Source organism: Salmo salar, chromosome ssa11 (assembly GCF_905237065.1).
Source record: "Salmo salar chromosome ssa11, Ssal_v3.1, whole genome shotgun sequence".
Lineage (NCBI taxonomy): Eukaryota > Metazoa > Chordata > Actinopteri > Salmoniformes > Salmonidae > Salmo > Salmo salar.
In genome coordinates, this window is record NC_059452.1 from 8393252 (window position 1) to 8405000 (window position 11749).

General features: G+C 44.5%; 2 protein-coding genes across 5 annotated transcripts in view; both read right to left on the reverse strand.

Moving 5' to 3' along the window:
* The window catches only part of LOC106561926 (DNA damage-binding protein 1), a 31794-nt gene extending 21655 nt beyond the window's left edge, over window positions 1–10139 (reverse strand). Inside the window, exons 1-9 of one of the 2 annotated variants that reach the window (XM_014126329.2) lie at window positions 9948–10139; window positions 8880–9028; window positions 8540–8656; window positions 8162–8383; window positions 7730–7844; window positions 7393–7490; window positions 7080–7238; window positions 6630–6713; window positions 2655–2874 (exon numbers count right to left, since the gene is read on the reverse strand). In XM_014126329.2, the coding sequence (XP_013981804.1) occupies window positions 2655–2874; window positions 6630–6713; window positions 7080–7238; window positions 7393–7490; window positions 7730–7844; window positions 8162–8383; window positions 8540–8656; window positions 8880–9028; window positions 9948–10008 (1225 nt within the window). In that variant the 5' untranslated portion in view covers window positions 10009–10139. Of the gene's footprint in view, window positions 1–2654; window positions 2875–6629; window positions 6714–7079; window positions 7239–7392; window positions 7491–7729; window positions 7845–8161; window positions 8384–8539; window positions 8657–8879; window positions 9029–9759 lie in introns of both variants that reach the window. The other variant, XM_014126330.2, reaches the window with a different exon arrangement.
* Window positions 10140–11231: 1092 nt separating this feature from the next.
* Window positions 11232–11749, reverse strand: part of LOC106561927 (transmembrane protein 138-like) — an 18551-nt gene continuing 18033 nt past the window's right edge. For all 3 annotated transcript variants that reach the window (XM_045688974.1, XM_014126331.2, XM_045688975.1), the window contains one exon: window positions 11232–11749. This exon is cut by the window's right edge and continues 210 nt beyond it. The gene's annotated coding sequence lies outside the window, so the exon portion shown is untranslated.

The window sequence follows — 11749 nt, forward strand, 5'->3', positions numbered from 1 at the left end:
CAGAAATTAGAAATTATGTCATGTTGCTAGGTAGCCAATATGTGACTGCAGCTGGCTTCCCTAATGTTGCTTGCTAGCAAGACATTGAAGAATTGAATTCAGCCTCACCATGCTGTTACTAACATTATCCCATACTCCTGACAGTGCCAGCCAGATTCAGAGCCATGTATTTAGCTTGCTGATGTTAGCTAGCTAGCTAGCTAGCTAAACGGTTAGTGTCTTCACTAGCATAACAGGCTAGCCTCTTAGATGTAATGGGAAAATGTATATTTCTGCATAAAAATCGACATACCCAAAAGTAACTGCTATTCATGTGTAATTACATGATTCTGACATGCCAAAACTTGGTGTATTTGGAAAAAAAGACATCTGGGAGATTACGAGGAAATTGGCAGAAGATAGGAATTACATAGTTCAGAATACACAAGATCAAGCACACACAAAATACAAATAAAATAGTTTATTTTTAAACTAATCTTTCATTGACAAGCTGTAAGTGAATTATTGAAGCCCAGAGCTGGAAAAACATCACATGGCTTCCAAATCATGTGAACAATATCAGAAGAAAAGGGGATTGATAGACCTAACAACTAGAAATGGGCAGATATTTTAGTAAGTGGTGTCAGGTGTGGTCACGGGACATTTCCAAGTGTCCCTAAACCTCTCCAAAGTGGCATATGTCTGTAAATGAGAATTCCAGTGCTATTACAGATTTGTAATCCCTAAATGCTATTTGTTAAGTATAAAAACACAATTGCTACTGTATCAACCTCACTCAAACATTGTGGTGGTGTTATGGGGTATCAAGGGTACAAGTGTCCAAATGTGGTAATTGTACTTTTTTGGCACACTGGATGCACCTAAAAGCGGTTGTTCACTATAAAAAAACTACATTTCTAGAACAGCAACCTCTCTTAAACATTGTGGTGGTGTCAAGGGACATACAGGGGATATCCAAGTGTTTATCATATTTTTCATAAACAAAGATGGCAACATCGAATGTCCGAGTGACTATTAAGTCATTCATCATCAGATACCATTGGCAATAAGCTAGATTTGTTCCTACCAACCTAAGGATTAGTGTCATACCCCCCAAGTAGCTATAGCTCAAACACAGACCAAATCGAAGCTTATCTTGTAAGATGTTTGCTGTTTGGTGAAAATGTTGTGTAAAAAAAAAAGTGTCTCTCGGGGCTGGTGATCAATAACGGTAGGTCACAGGCAGACAAATAAGACATCCTCGTGATCTGTGGAGTCCCAGCTTTTGGTGTGAATCAACGTATTCCGTGTGTATTTCGTTAATGCTTCACAACGCTAACCGGATTCTAGGTAGCAACCATCTTGAAATGAGGTCCTTGGCACAGCCTGCCCTTATACATTTGAAGGTACGGCACCTCCGTACCTTCAGGCTCTGATCAGGCCCTACACCCAAACAAGGGCACTGCGTTCATCCACCTCTGGCCTGCTCGCCTCCCTACCTCTGAGGAAGCACAGTTCCCGCTCAGCCCAGTCAAAACTGTTCGCTGCTCTGGCACCCCAATGGTGGAACAAGCTCCCTCACGACGCCAGGACAGTGGAGTCAATCACCACCTTCCGGAGACACCTGAAACCCCACCTCTTTAAGGAATACCTAGGATAGGATAAAGTAATCCTTCTAACCCCCCCTCACCCTAAAAGATTTAGATGCACTATTGTAAAGTGGTTGTTCCACTGGATATCATAAGGTGAATGCACCAATTTGTAAGTCGCTCTGGATAAGAGCGTCTGCTAAATGACTTAAATGTAAATGTATGCTCATATATGGTAGTAAGTCACACCAAAGATTTTAAGGCATAGATCAATAGCCAAGATACTCAGCTTTCCGCAGACACCCTTATTTTGCAGATAGGGGCTACCGTTCTAATACCAGACTGAATTACATTTAAAAAATCTAATAGGGTCCCCAAATATTTGGGATTTACATACAAGAGGCTAGCTAACTAGCTTAATTCCTACCTTGCTTACCATGGCATTGGCTATTAGCTAGCTAGCTAACCAAGCAAACCAGACGACAGGTTTGATATGATGTAGCTAACGAGCATTCAATACGACCTGGTCGGCTAAAATTCCTGCTAGCTCACGTTAGCTAGTTTCAACTGATTTGCAAGCTAATGCTTTAGGTAGCTGGCATTCTAGGGCTGACTGTTCTCATAAAAGTTTGTGTAGTGCAAAAATGAATGAAGGATCCAGCTATGGTGGTAACTCTGTGTCATGTCTGACTACTGCATGTCTATGTGCTAACTAACAGCAACAAGCCCAGACAAGCTAGCTAAATGTTGTGTCAGCATCAGGCAGTGATCAGCTTGGTGGTTGTATAGTAAAGGCGTCACCAGCCCGGATTCTAATTGAGCTGGCACCAGTTGTGAAACTGGGCTGCGCTGGCCTGGGTTTCCCTCTACCCAGCTTGAATTTGAGAATTCCATTCGAGCCAGCTCGAATTTGGCCCTAATGTATCAGAGGTAGAGGCACTTCCATATATTGCTTATAACAATTCAACTCCTTCAGATCTTCAACTGTCTAGGGGGAATAGGGGCTAGGGGTTGATTGGGTATTGATCCAGAGAGAGCAGCCTCCTCTTTTTTCCCCCCAGAGGGCCCAGAAGCCCTCCTACTGACCTTTGATCCCTGGCAGGTCAATGCTGGCGTGCTCATGGATTCCGATACCATTCCGGATGATCCTGAGGGAGCCCTCCTTGAATGCTCCAGAGCAGGTGACCAGCTGGCCCTGTCCCTGTCTCTCCAGGTCCACCACACACATGTCCACGATGGGCCCCAGGTTGGTGAAGGTCTCCATCACCGCCACGTACGACCCCGAGTCGTTACTGTCCACATTGAGCTGAAGGGGAATGAATAATAATTTCCATTACAAGCCATAACAATAATGTGACAACTCCAGATAAACAACAAGTGGACTTTGACCATACTTATTTTTCTTTGAAACAAAGGGGATGATGTCCACCACTCAGTACAGAAAACAATTGTGAGGCTTGCTTATCCTTTCTTATACTCTTGAATTTCAAAACTGGTTTGATCTGTACCTTTCGATTATTGAGTTACTGAGGCCATTTTTATTTTACCTTTTTTGACCAGGTAGGTTAGTTGAGAACAAGTTCTCATTTACAACTGTGACCTGGCCAAGATAAAGCAAAGCAGTGCGACAAAAACAACACAGAGTTAGACATGGGATAAACAAACGTACAGTCAATAACACAATAGAGATAATCTGTATACAGTGTGTGCAAATGGAGTAAGGAGGTAAGGCAATAAACAGGCCATATTGGAGAAGTAATTACAATTGAGCAATTAACACTGGAGTGATAGATGTGCAGATGAGGATGTGCAAGTAGAAATACTGGTATCCAAAAAAGCAGAAAAACTAAAACAAATATGGGGATGAGGTAGGTAGTTGGGTGGGCTATTTACAGATGGGCTGTGTACAGCTGCAGCGATCAGTAAGCTGCTCTGACAGCTGATGCTTAAATTTCGTGAGGGAGATAAGTCTCCAACTTCAGTGATTTTTGCAATTCGTTCCAGTCATTGGCAGCAGAGAACTGGAAGGAAAGGCGGCCAAAGTAGGTGTTGGCTTTGGGGATGACCAGTGAAATATACCTGCTGGAGCACGTGCAACGGGTGGGTGCTGCTATGGTGATCAGTGAGCTGAGATAAGGCAGAGCTTTACCTAGCAAAGACTTATAGATGACCTGGAGCCAGTGGGTTTGGCGACGAATGCAGTGAGGGAAAAAGTATTTGATCTCCTGCTGATTTTGTTTGCCCACTGACAAAGAAATGATCAGTCTATAATTTTAATGGTAGGTTTATTTGAACAGGGAGAGACAGAATAACAACAACAAAAAATCCAGAAAAACACATGTCAAAAATGTTAAATTGATTTGCATTTTAATGAGGGAAATAAGGATTTGACCCCCTCTCAATCAGAAAGATTTCTGGCTCCCAGGTGTCTTTTATACAGGTAACGAGCTGAGATTGGGAGCACACTCTTAAAGGGAGTGCTCCTAACCGCAGCTTGTTACCTGAAAAAAGACACCTGTCCACAGAAGCAATCAATCAATCAGATTCCAAACTCTCCACCATGGCCAAGACCAAAGAGCTCTCCAAGGATGTCAGGGACAAGATTGTAGACCTACACAAGGCTGGAATGGGCTACAAGACCATCGCCAAGCAGCTTGGTGAGAAGGTGACAACAGTTGGTGCGATTATTCGCAAATGGAAGAAACATAAAAGAACTGTCAATCTCCCTCGGCCTGGGGCTCCATGCAAGATCTCACCTCGTGGAGTTGCAATGATCATGAGAACGGTGAGGAATCAGCCCAGAACTACACGGGAGGATCTTGTCAATGATCTCAAGGCAGCTGGCACCATTGTCACCAAGAAAACAATTGGCAACACACTACGCCGTGAAGGACTGAAATCCTGCAGCGCCCGCAAGGTCCCCCTGCTCAAGCAAGCACATATACATGCCCGTCTGAAGTTAGCCAATGAACATCTGAATGATTCAGAGGACAACTGGGTGAAAGTGTTGTGGTCAGATGAGACCAAAATGGAGCTCTTTGGCATCAACTCAACTCGCCGTGTTTGGAGGAGGAGGAATGCTGCCTATGACCCCAAGAACACCATCTCCACCGTCAAACATGGAGGTGGAAACATTATGCTTTGGGGGTGTTTTTCTGCTAAGGGGACAGGACAACTTCACCGCATCAAAGGGACGATGGACGGGGCCATGTAGCGTCAAATCTTGGGTGAGAACCTCCTTCCCTTAGCCAGGGCATTGAAAATGGGTCGTGGATGGGTATTCCAGCATGACAATGACCCAAAACACACGGCCAAGGCAACAAAGGAGTGGCTCAAGAAGAAGCACATTAAGGTCCTGGAGTGGCCTAGCCAGTCTACAGACCTTAATCCCATATGAAATCTGTGGAGGGAGCTGAAGATTAGAGTTGCCAAACGTCAGCATCGAAACCTTAATGACTTGGAGAAGATCTGCAAAGAGGAGTGGGACAAAATCCCTCCTGAGATGTGTGCAAACCTGGTTGCCAACTACAAGAAACATCTGACCTCTGTGATTGCCAACAAGGGTTTTGCCACCAAGTACTAAGTCATGTTTTGCAGAGGGGTCAAATACTTATTTCCCTCATTAAAATGCTAATCAATTTATAGCATTTTTGACATGCGTTTTTCTGGATTTTTTTGTTGTTATTCTGTCTCTCACTGTTCAAATAAAACCTACCATTAAAATTATAGACTGATAATTTCTTTGTCAGTGGGCAAACGTACAAAATCAGCAGGGGATCAAATACTTTTTTCCCTCCCTGTATGTAGCGAGGAGCAGCCAACGAGAGCATACAGGTCGCAGTGGTGGGTAGTATATGGGGCTTTGGTGATAAAACAGATGGCACTGTGATAGACTGCATCCAGTTTGCTGAGTAGAGTGTGGATGCTATTTTGTAAATGACATCGCCGAAGTCAAGGATCGGTAGGATAGTCAGTTTTACGAGGGTATGTTTGGCAGCATGAGTGAAGGAGGCTTTTTTGCGTAATTGGAAGCTGATTCGAGATTAATTTTGGATTGGAGATGCTTAATGTGAGTCTGGAAGAGGAGTTTACAGTCTAGCCAGACACCTAGGTATTTATAGTTGTCCGCATATTCTAAGTCAGAACCGTCCAGAGTAGTGATGCTAATGGGGTGGGCAGGTGCGGGCAGCAATCGGTTGAAGAGCATGCATTTAGTTTTACTAGCATTTAAGGGCAGTTGTATGGCATTGAAGCTTGTTTGGAGGTTTGTTAACACAGTGTCCAAAGAAGGGCCAGATGTATACAGAATGTTGTCGACTGCGTAAAGGTGGATCAAAGAATCACCCACAGCAAGAGCGACATCATTGATATATACAGAGAAAAGAGTCGGCCCAAGAATTGAACCCTGTGGCACCCCCATAGAGACTGCCAGAGGTCTGGACAACAGGCCTTCCGATTTGACACACTGTTTGAGAAGTAGTTGGTGTACCAGGCGAGGCAGTCATTTGAGAAACCAAGGCTGTTGAGTCTGCCAATAAGAATGTGGTGATTGACAGAGTCAAAAGCCTTGGCCAGGTCGATGAAAACGGCTGCACAGTACTGTCTTTTATCGATGGCGGTTATAATATCGTTTAGGACCTTGAGTGTGGCTGAGGTGCACCCGTGACCAGCTCGGAAACCAGATTGCATAGTGGAGAAGGTACGGTGGGATTCAAAACGGTGATCGGTGATCTGTTTGTTAACTTGGCTTTCGAAGACTTTAGAGAGGCAGGGCAGGATGGATATAGGTCTATAACAGTTTGGGTCTAGAGTGTCTCCCCCTTTGAAGAGGGGGATGACCGCGGCCGCTTTCCATCATCCCCTTTGTTGTCGGCAAGTGCTATAGTACACTCTACCATACTCAAAAAGCACCTCGTAAAACCAGTTTTCTGGAGCTGTACAACTTTTACCCACTGGAGCACACAACTGTTTTCTTCTAATGTATGTTTTTATTGTTAAAACCAAGACTTTACGGGGGTTACATTCATCGAGGTGTTTCCTATATGACCGGTCCAGCCTTACCTTGACCAACTGGGAGTCGCCCAGTCTGGAACCCACAAACACCACACCGTTGTCCAGGTAGGTCAAGCACTCTGCAATGGACGTCTGGAGGGACGGACGCACACAGACATTACTCGAGCCCATCTCATATATCATCAACTTACAAAAAGTGCCCGGTGTACACATTTTTTACAATACACACTCAAGGATAATCCTGCCATTGAGACTCAATTGTGTAATGTAGAGGTTGAACGTCAAACAGGAAAGAAGCAGAGAAAATGGAGAGCGAGTTCGAGACATCATTGAAAGCAAGATATGAGACGACAGAGCCAGATAAAAAGAACAAGAGATCATAGGGAAACAAAAAAAGCAAAAAGCAAGAGACAGAAATGAGCCAAAAAATTGAAAACAGCCAGAAACACAGAGAGGAGACAGATCACGAGAAAGAGACAGAAGGCCTACGACACGTACCTCTCCAAGCAGCTCGACGCGGAGGTCCTTGAGCACCACGGCCCCGTCCATCAGCTCCTCCTTCTCCAGCAGCAGCATAAACAGACGGCCCTCCATGTCCCCCAGCAGGTAGCGCGAGCCGTTGGGGTCCACCCGGTTGTGACAGACAATGGTGCTTTGCTGTTGGGGGAAAAGAGAACAGAGGTGGTGGTTTGTGCTTTGAGCATCTGGAGAAGTGACCTACTCTATATCCAACTGATCATTGCTATGAAGGTGCATGATGATGGAAAAGAGTTGAAAGCCTCTGCATTGTTTTGATTTAGGTTGACCTTACCTTGATGGTGGGAGGTGCGATGGCCAAGTATTTATCCCCGTTGTGGTAGGTGATGGATTCTTGTCCAATGATTATAGCCCCCCCAAATGGTTCTGGGACTAAAATAGACAAATACATAAACAACCAAGTCAATCAACCAACAAGGGAGTCACATTCAAAAACGCTAGAAGAGGAAGAAGTAGAAGAGGAGCCTTGGGCGCTGCAGTTCCAGTGGAAGTGATCTTTAAACACTAATCTAAGAGTTTCGAAAATCAGAACACAGCGAATCTCATGAGGATTGGACCACGGCCCTGATGATCATCGTCTAAAACCCTGCCTGGACATTCTCTCTCCTCACCTGGGATGACCATAGAAGCCTCAGCCTCCACATTCTCCTGTTTCCACGGCCCCTTGTTGAACTCCTTCTCCCTCAGCGACACCTCGTAGGTCTTCACATGCCGTCCCTGAGGGTCCTACAGCAGAAACACACAGATACAATCAGACTGACATTCGCAGATATTCACAAAACATTTCTGCTAACTAAAGCACACATTCCCCCTTTCACCGGACATGCACTACTGTCTCATATACACATCCCCTCTGACTCCCCAATGTTCTCCCAAACAGCATGAAATTCAGACTCGTGCATTTTTTTCAACTCCTCCCCAACCACCCCTCAACATACACCCATATAAATGCATACACACAACCACTTCAACATCGTACCCCTTTCATCCACCACTTCCTACCTGTCCCTCCACCACCCTATTTTACCTCCTCCCCTCCCTACCTGATAGATGAAGCAGACTGTGGGCGCCTGACAGCCGTACAGGAAGTGGACGTCGATGACCTGCAGCTCCTCCAGGCGGATGTTGAAGGCCTTGAGTTCTCGGTTCTCCCGGTCCAACGGGATCACCTTGAATAGGCCGTCGTACAGCCGCAGGCCGATCATGCGGCACTCAGGGTCTACAATGCCGATGATGCCCGTCTCCGAGGGACGCCCGATGCGGTCCTATGCAAGAAATAAATAAGTTGGTCAAGTAAGAGGAGTTTCACGGCATCCTATTGTTTCAGTCTGCAGAATATTCCTGTTGTAGTTTTGCAGATCATACTTTGATCTCCAACAGCTCAAAGACACTGGCTATGCTCATATTTATTTTTCTCCTACCTGCACGTTGCCGTGGGCACGGGTGATGATGTCGATGCTCTCCCCATTCTGTTTGTACTCCAGGATGCAGGCGTTGTATTTGGCAGTGAGAATGAACAGCAGGTCCTTGCTTTCGCCCTGCAGTCAAAACAGACAAAAGGTTCCTCTCCAATGAAGCCAGTGAAAACATATGTCCATGTTCAAGTTCTGCACCGAGATAAGTTTACAACTTGTATGGCAGTTACATAATTATGTGTTCTTAACGAACAAGTTCAGGTAGTACCTCCCTGTTTCAAAATGTTCTCTCGCTATTGAAATGACTAACATGCACACACAAACATACAGGTAGTAGTAGACTCACCTTTGGCCTGAAGAGCTCCATGACGGCGATCTTGCCGTACATGCCCACCTCTTTGACAGGCCGGAGCCCTTCCGCTGTGACCACATAGATCTCCAGGCGTGTGTTTTTAGCTATGAGCAGATTCAGGTCCTCGGCAGAGGTGAAGTGGCCTGGAGAAGAGAGGGTGGTCTAGTCAGTCGGACTAACTTTTTCTCATAGTTAAATGAGTAGTTCTTGGGAGTGCTTTCCGTATGACTAGCAGATCTCGTTCCTGTATTTTGAAAAGGCACATTTCTGGAGTTCAAGTATTTGTTTTTCTATCTACTAGGAATACAACTGGCATACTTTTCTAGCTAAGCAGACCATTTTTACTCACAAAATATGCACTAAGTTGCACTACATTGCCAACGTGATTTATTAAATTAATAATATGGGATTTGTTAGCCAGTGTCATAACGCCTTAAATTAAGTTTTGTTTTTAAATCACACGTGATTTTAACCTAAAAAGCAATACAATGAATAGTTAACTAGCTATCACCAATATATTGGCAATCAAAATAAATGCAGGCAGTTAAAGGATAACGTTAGCTAGCTAGTTAAGTAAATGTCCCTACATTCCTAACTATGCAGAGTGTCCCTGATTGCATACTTTGCCAATGTATTATTTAGATGGACATATTGACTGGCACTGCAGTGGCCTGTCTGCTACCTGTGTAATTTAGCAACACGGAAGTTCCAAACCTGTCTTAGATTCTTGGCAAACTGATAAAGAAGATAGCTAGCATTGGCTTCAAAACATCCTGGCTAAGCAGGAGCACACACTGGCCAGTGCTATTTAGTGTTGACTTGATTGACAATTGATAACAAGCCATATATTAGTCGAGCGAAACATGTCCCATACCGTGGATGATTATTCAAAATTGAACAAAGCGCTATTTAACGGACTTGATAAGACTTGCTGGCAAAACAATATCAAAGGGGGAGGCCTGTAGCTTGGCTTCTCGCGCGGGAGCTTAACGTTCTCGTGGGTGAGAACGCTACGACATGTTGGTGCGCGAAGCTAACAAGAAACAAGAACAACACATTTACCGGTGATGCAGGCATTGACTGCCGTCGGTTTCTGCGCTGTTACCACGTAATTATACGACATGGCGTTCAAAGACAGAATAAGAACGCCAGCGATCACCAGTATCAGTCCTTCTCAAGTGTTGAAACCATGGATATTAAAAATGATTATTTTTTAAAAAACAAGCGGAAGTGGATTGCTATAAAGCTCTAGATCGATATTTACTTTCACAGCGCCCCATGTGGCTCGGAAGTCGATTTTTGTCGTTGGTGCATTTATTTGTATAATACGGTGCACTGTCCATCTGCATTGGACAGAAGAGGAGGGTTCCATAACTTCAATTATTTGGCTTACTCCACTGTGATATGACGTTTTTTCACATCAGTCTTTAAATTGTCAACCTCAGCAACAGAGCGCCAAGTGACTGTTGAGGAGGACTAGAGATCTTTCAGAGCCATGGGATTGTTGCTCACGGTTGATCAAGCAAAATGCCCCTGTAGGAGACACAATCTACTTACTGTATCAATTCAAATCGATAATGGTCAAAGTGGCAGGCATTCTAGTACTGTGTGTGTGTGCGCACGCAGTTAGGTTAACATAGGACTGACACCAGAGATGGTAGAGAAAGCGAGACACCTCCCTCAATTATTTCGGGGAGAGGCCACTCCGGTCTACTTATTGCCCCGCCCCACGGATGGGATATCAGAAGCGAGACATCTCCCTGGCAAATTTTTTCTACTCAGGGTGTATGGGGAGAGCGGGGAGAGGACAATAAGTAGACCAGAGCTATTGGTCTCACATGGGAAAGTATACTCACGCGAGAGAGGGAACACCCACTTACACAGAAAGGAACCCTGACCATTTCTTCCAATGGTAAACTGCCTTAGTAAGACATCTTGGTTTATCCACCATCCTTGCTGACACCATCATAAACACAGGGCCTGAGGTGACATCACTGCTGTCAAAAACACTGGCCTGTGGACTGTAGGCTAAAGACTAAATCCCTGATTAATCCCAGGTATAAGAATAGAGCCCTGTCTGTGGCTCCTTGAAAGCAAGCATGCGTACTGTGTATTGGTGTGTATCTTTACTGCAGAGCACTATTTATGGGGTGGGTTAGGAGACATGTCAATGCAATGACTGCATAGGGTCATAAGAAAAAGGTAAGCTCATTCACAATGCTGAGAGCTTGTGACGTAAATTGATGTGTCACATAAATGTGTGCTTTTGCTGAGCGCATGTGTGTGCATGCGTGTGATTAAGGATTAACATTGGAAGTATTTACTGAAAGGAATACTGAGCACATACAGGGTGTATCAGTGTATGCACTGTCTGGGTTTTGTTTAATACATTTGTACAAAAAGCAGGAAAAAGTAAGCATTTTAAACACATAAAACATCATTGGTTTTTCTTTCCAGTCATCTTCACAAGAAAATCTGTCACACAAACTCACAAATCATCCCACATAAAAAAACAACACATAATAATTACATCGATAGATAAATGACACAGACAAACCCAGTTTCAAAGTGTGAAAAAAAATACACCGTGTTGTGTCAATGCCACATCAAACTAGGAGTTCCCACATGTTAGCATCAAAGTCATCTTGGTATAGCATTCTGTCCATCAAGGCCCTAAACCAGTTTGCCTGTACATCTGGCTTGCTCTGCAAAGTGACTTGCTGTAGCAGAATCACATTTCTGACCCTCCTTGTTAAAGTTGACCCATGTCTGATAGAGCACAGAGGTCTTCCCTCTGGTTTTTTCCCCTCCATATAAGCTCAGGCCTGTGCACTGTAGCGTCTATTTCAGCTCTGCACGTACTG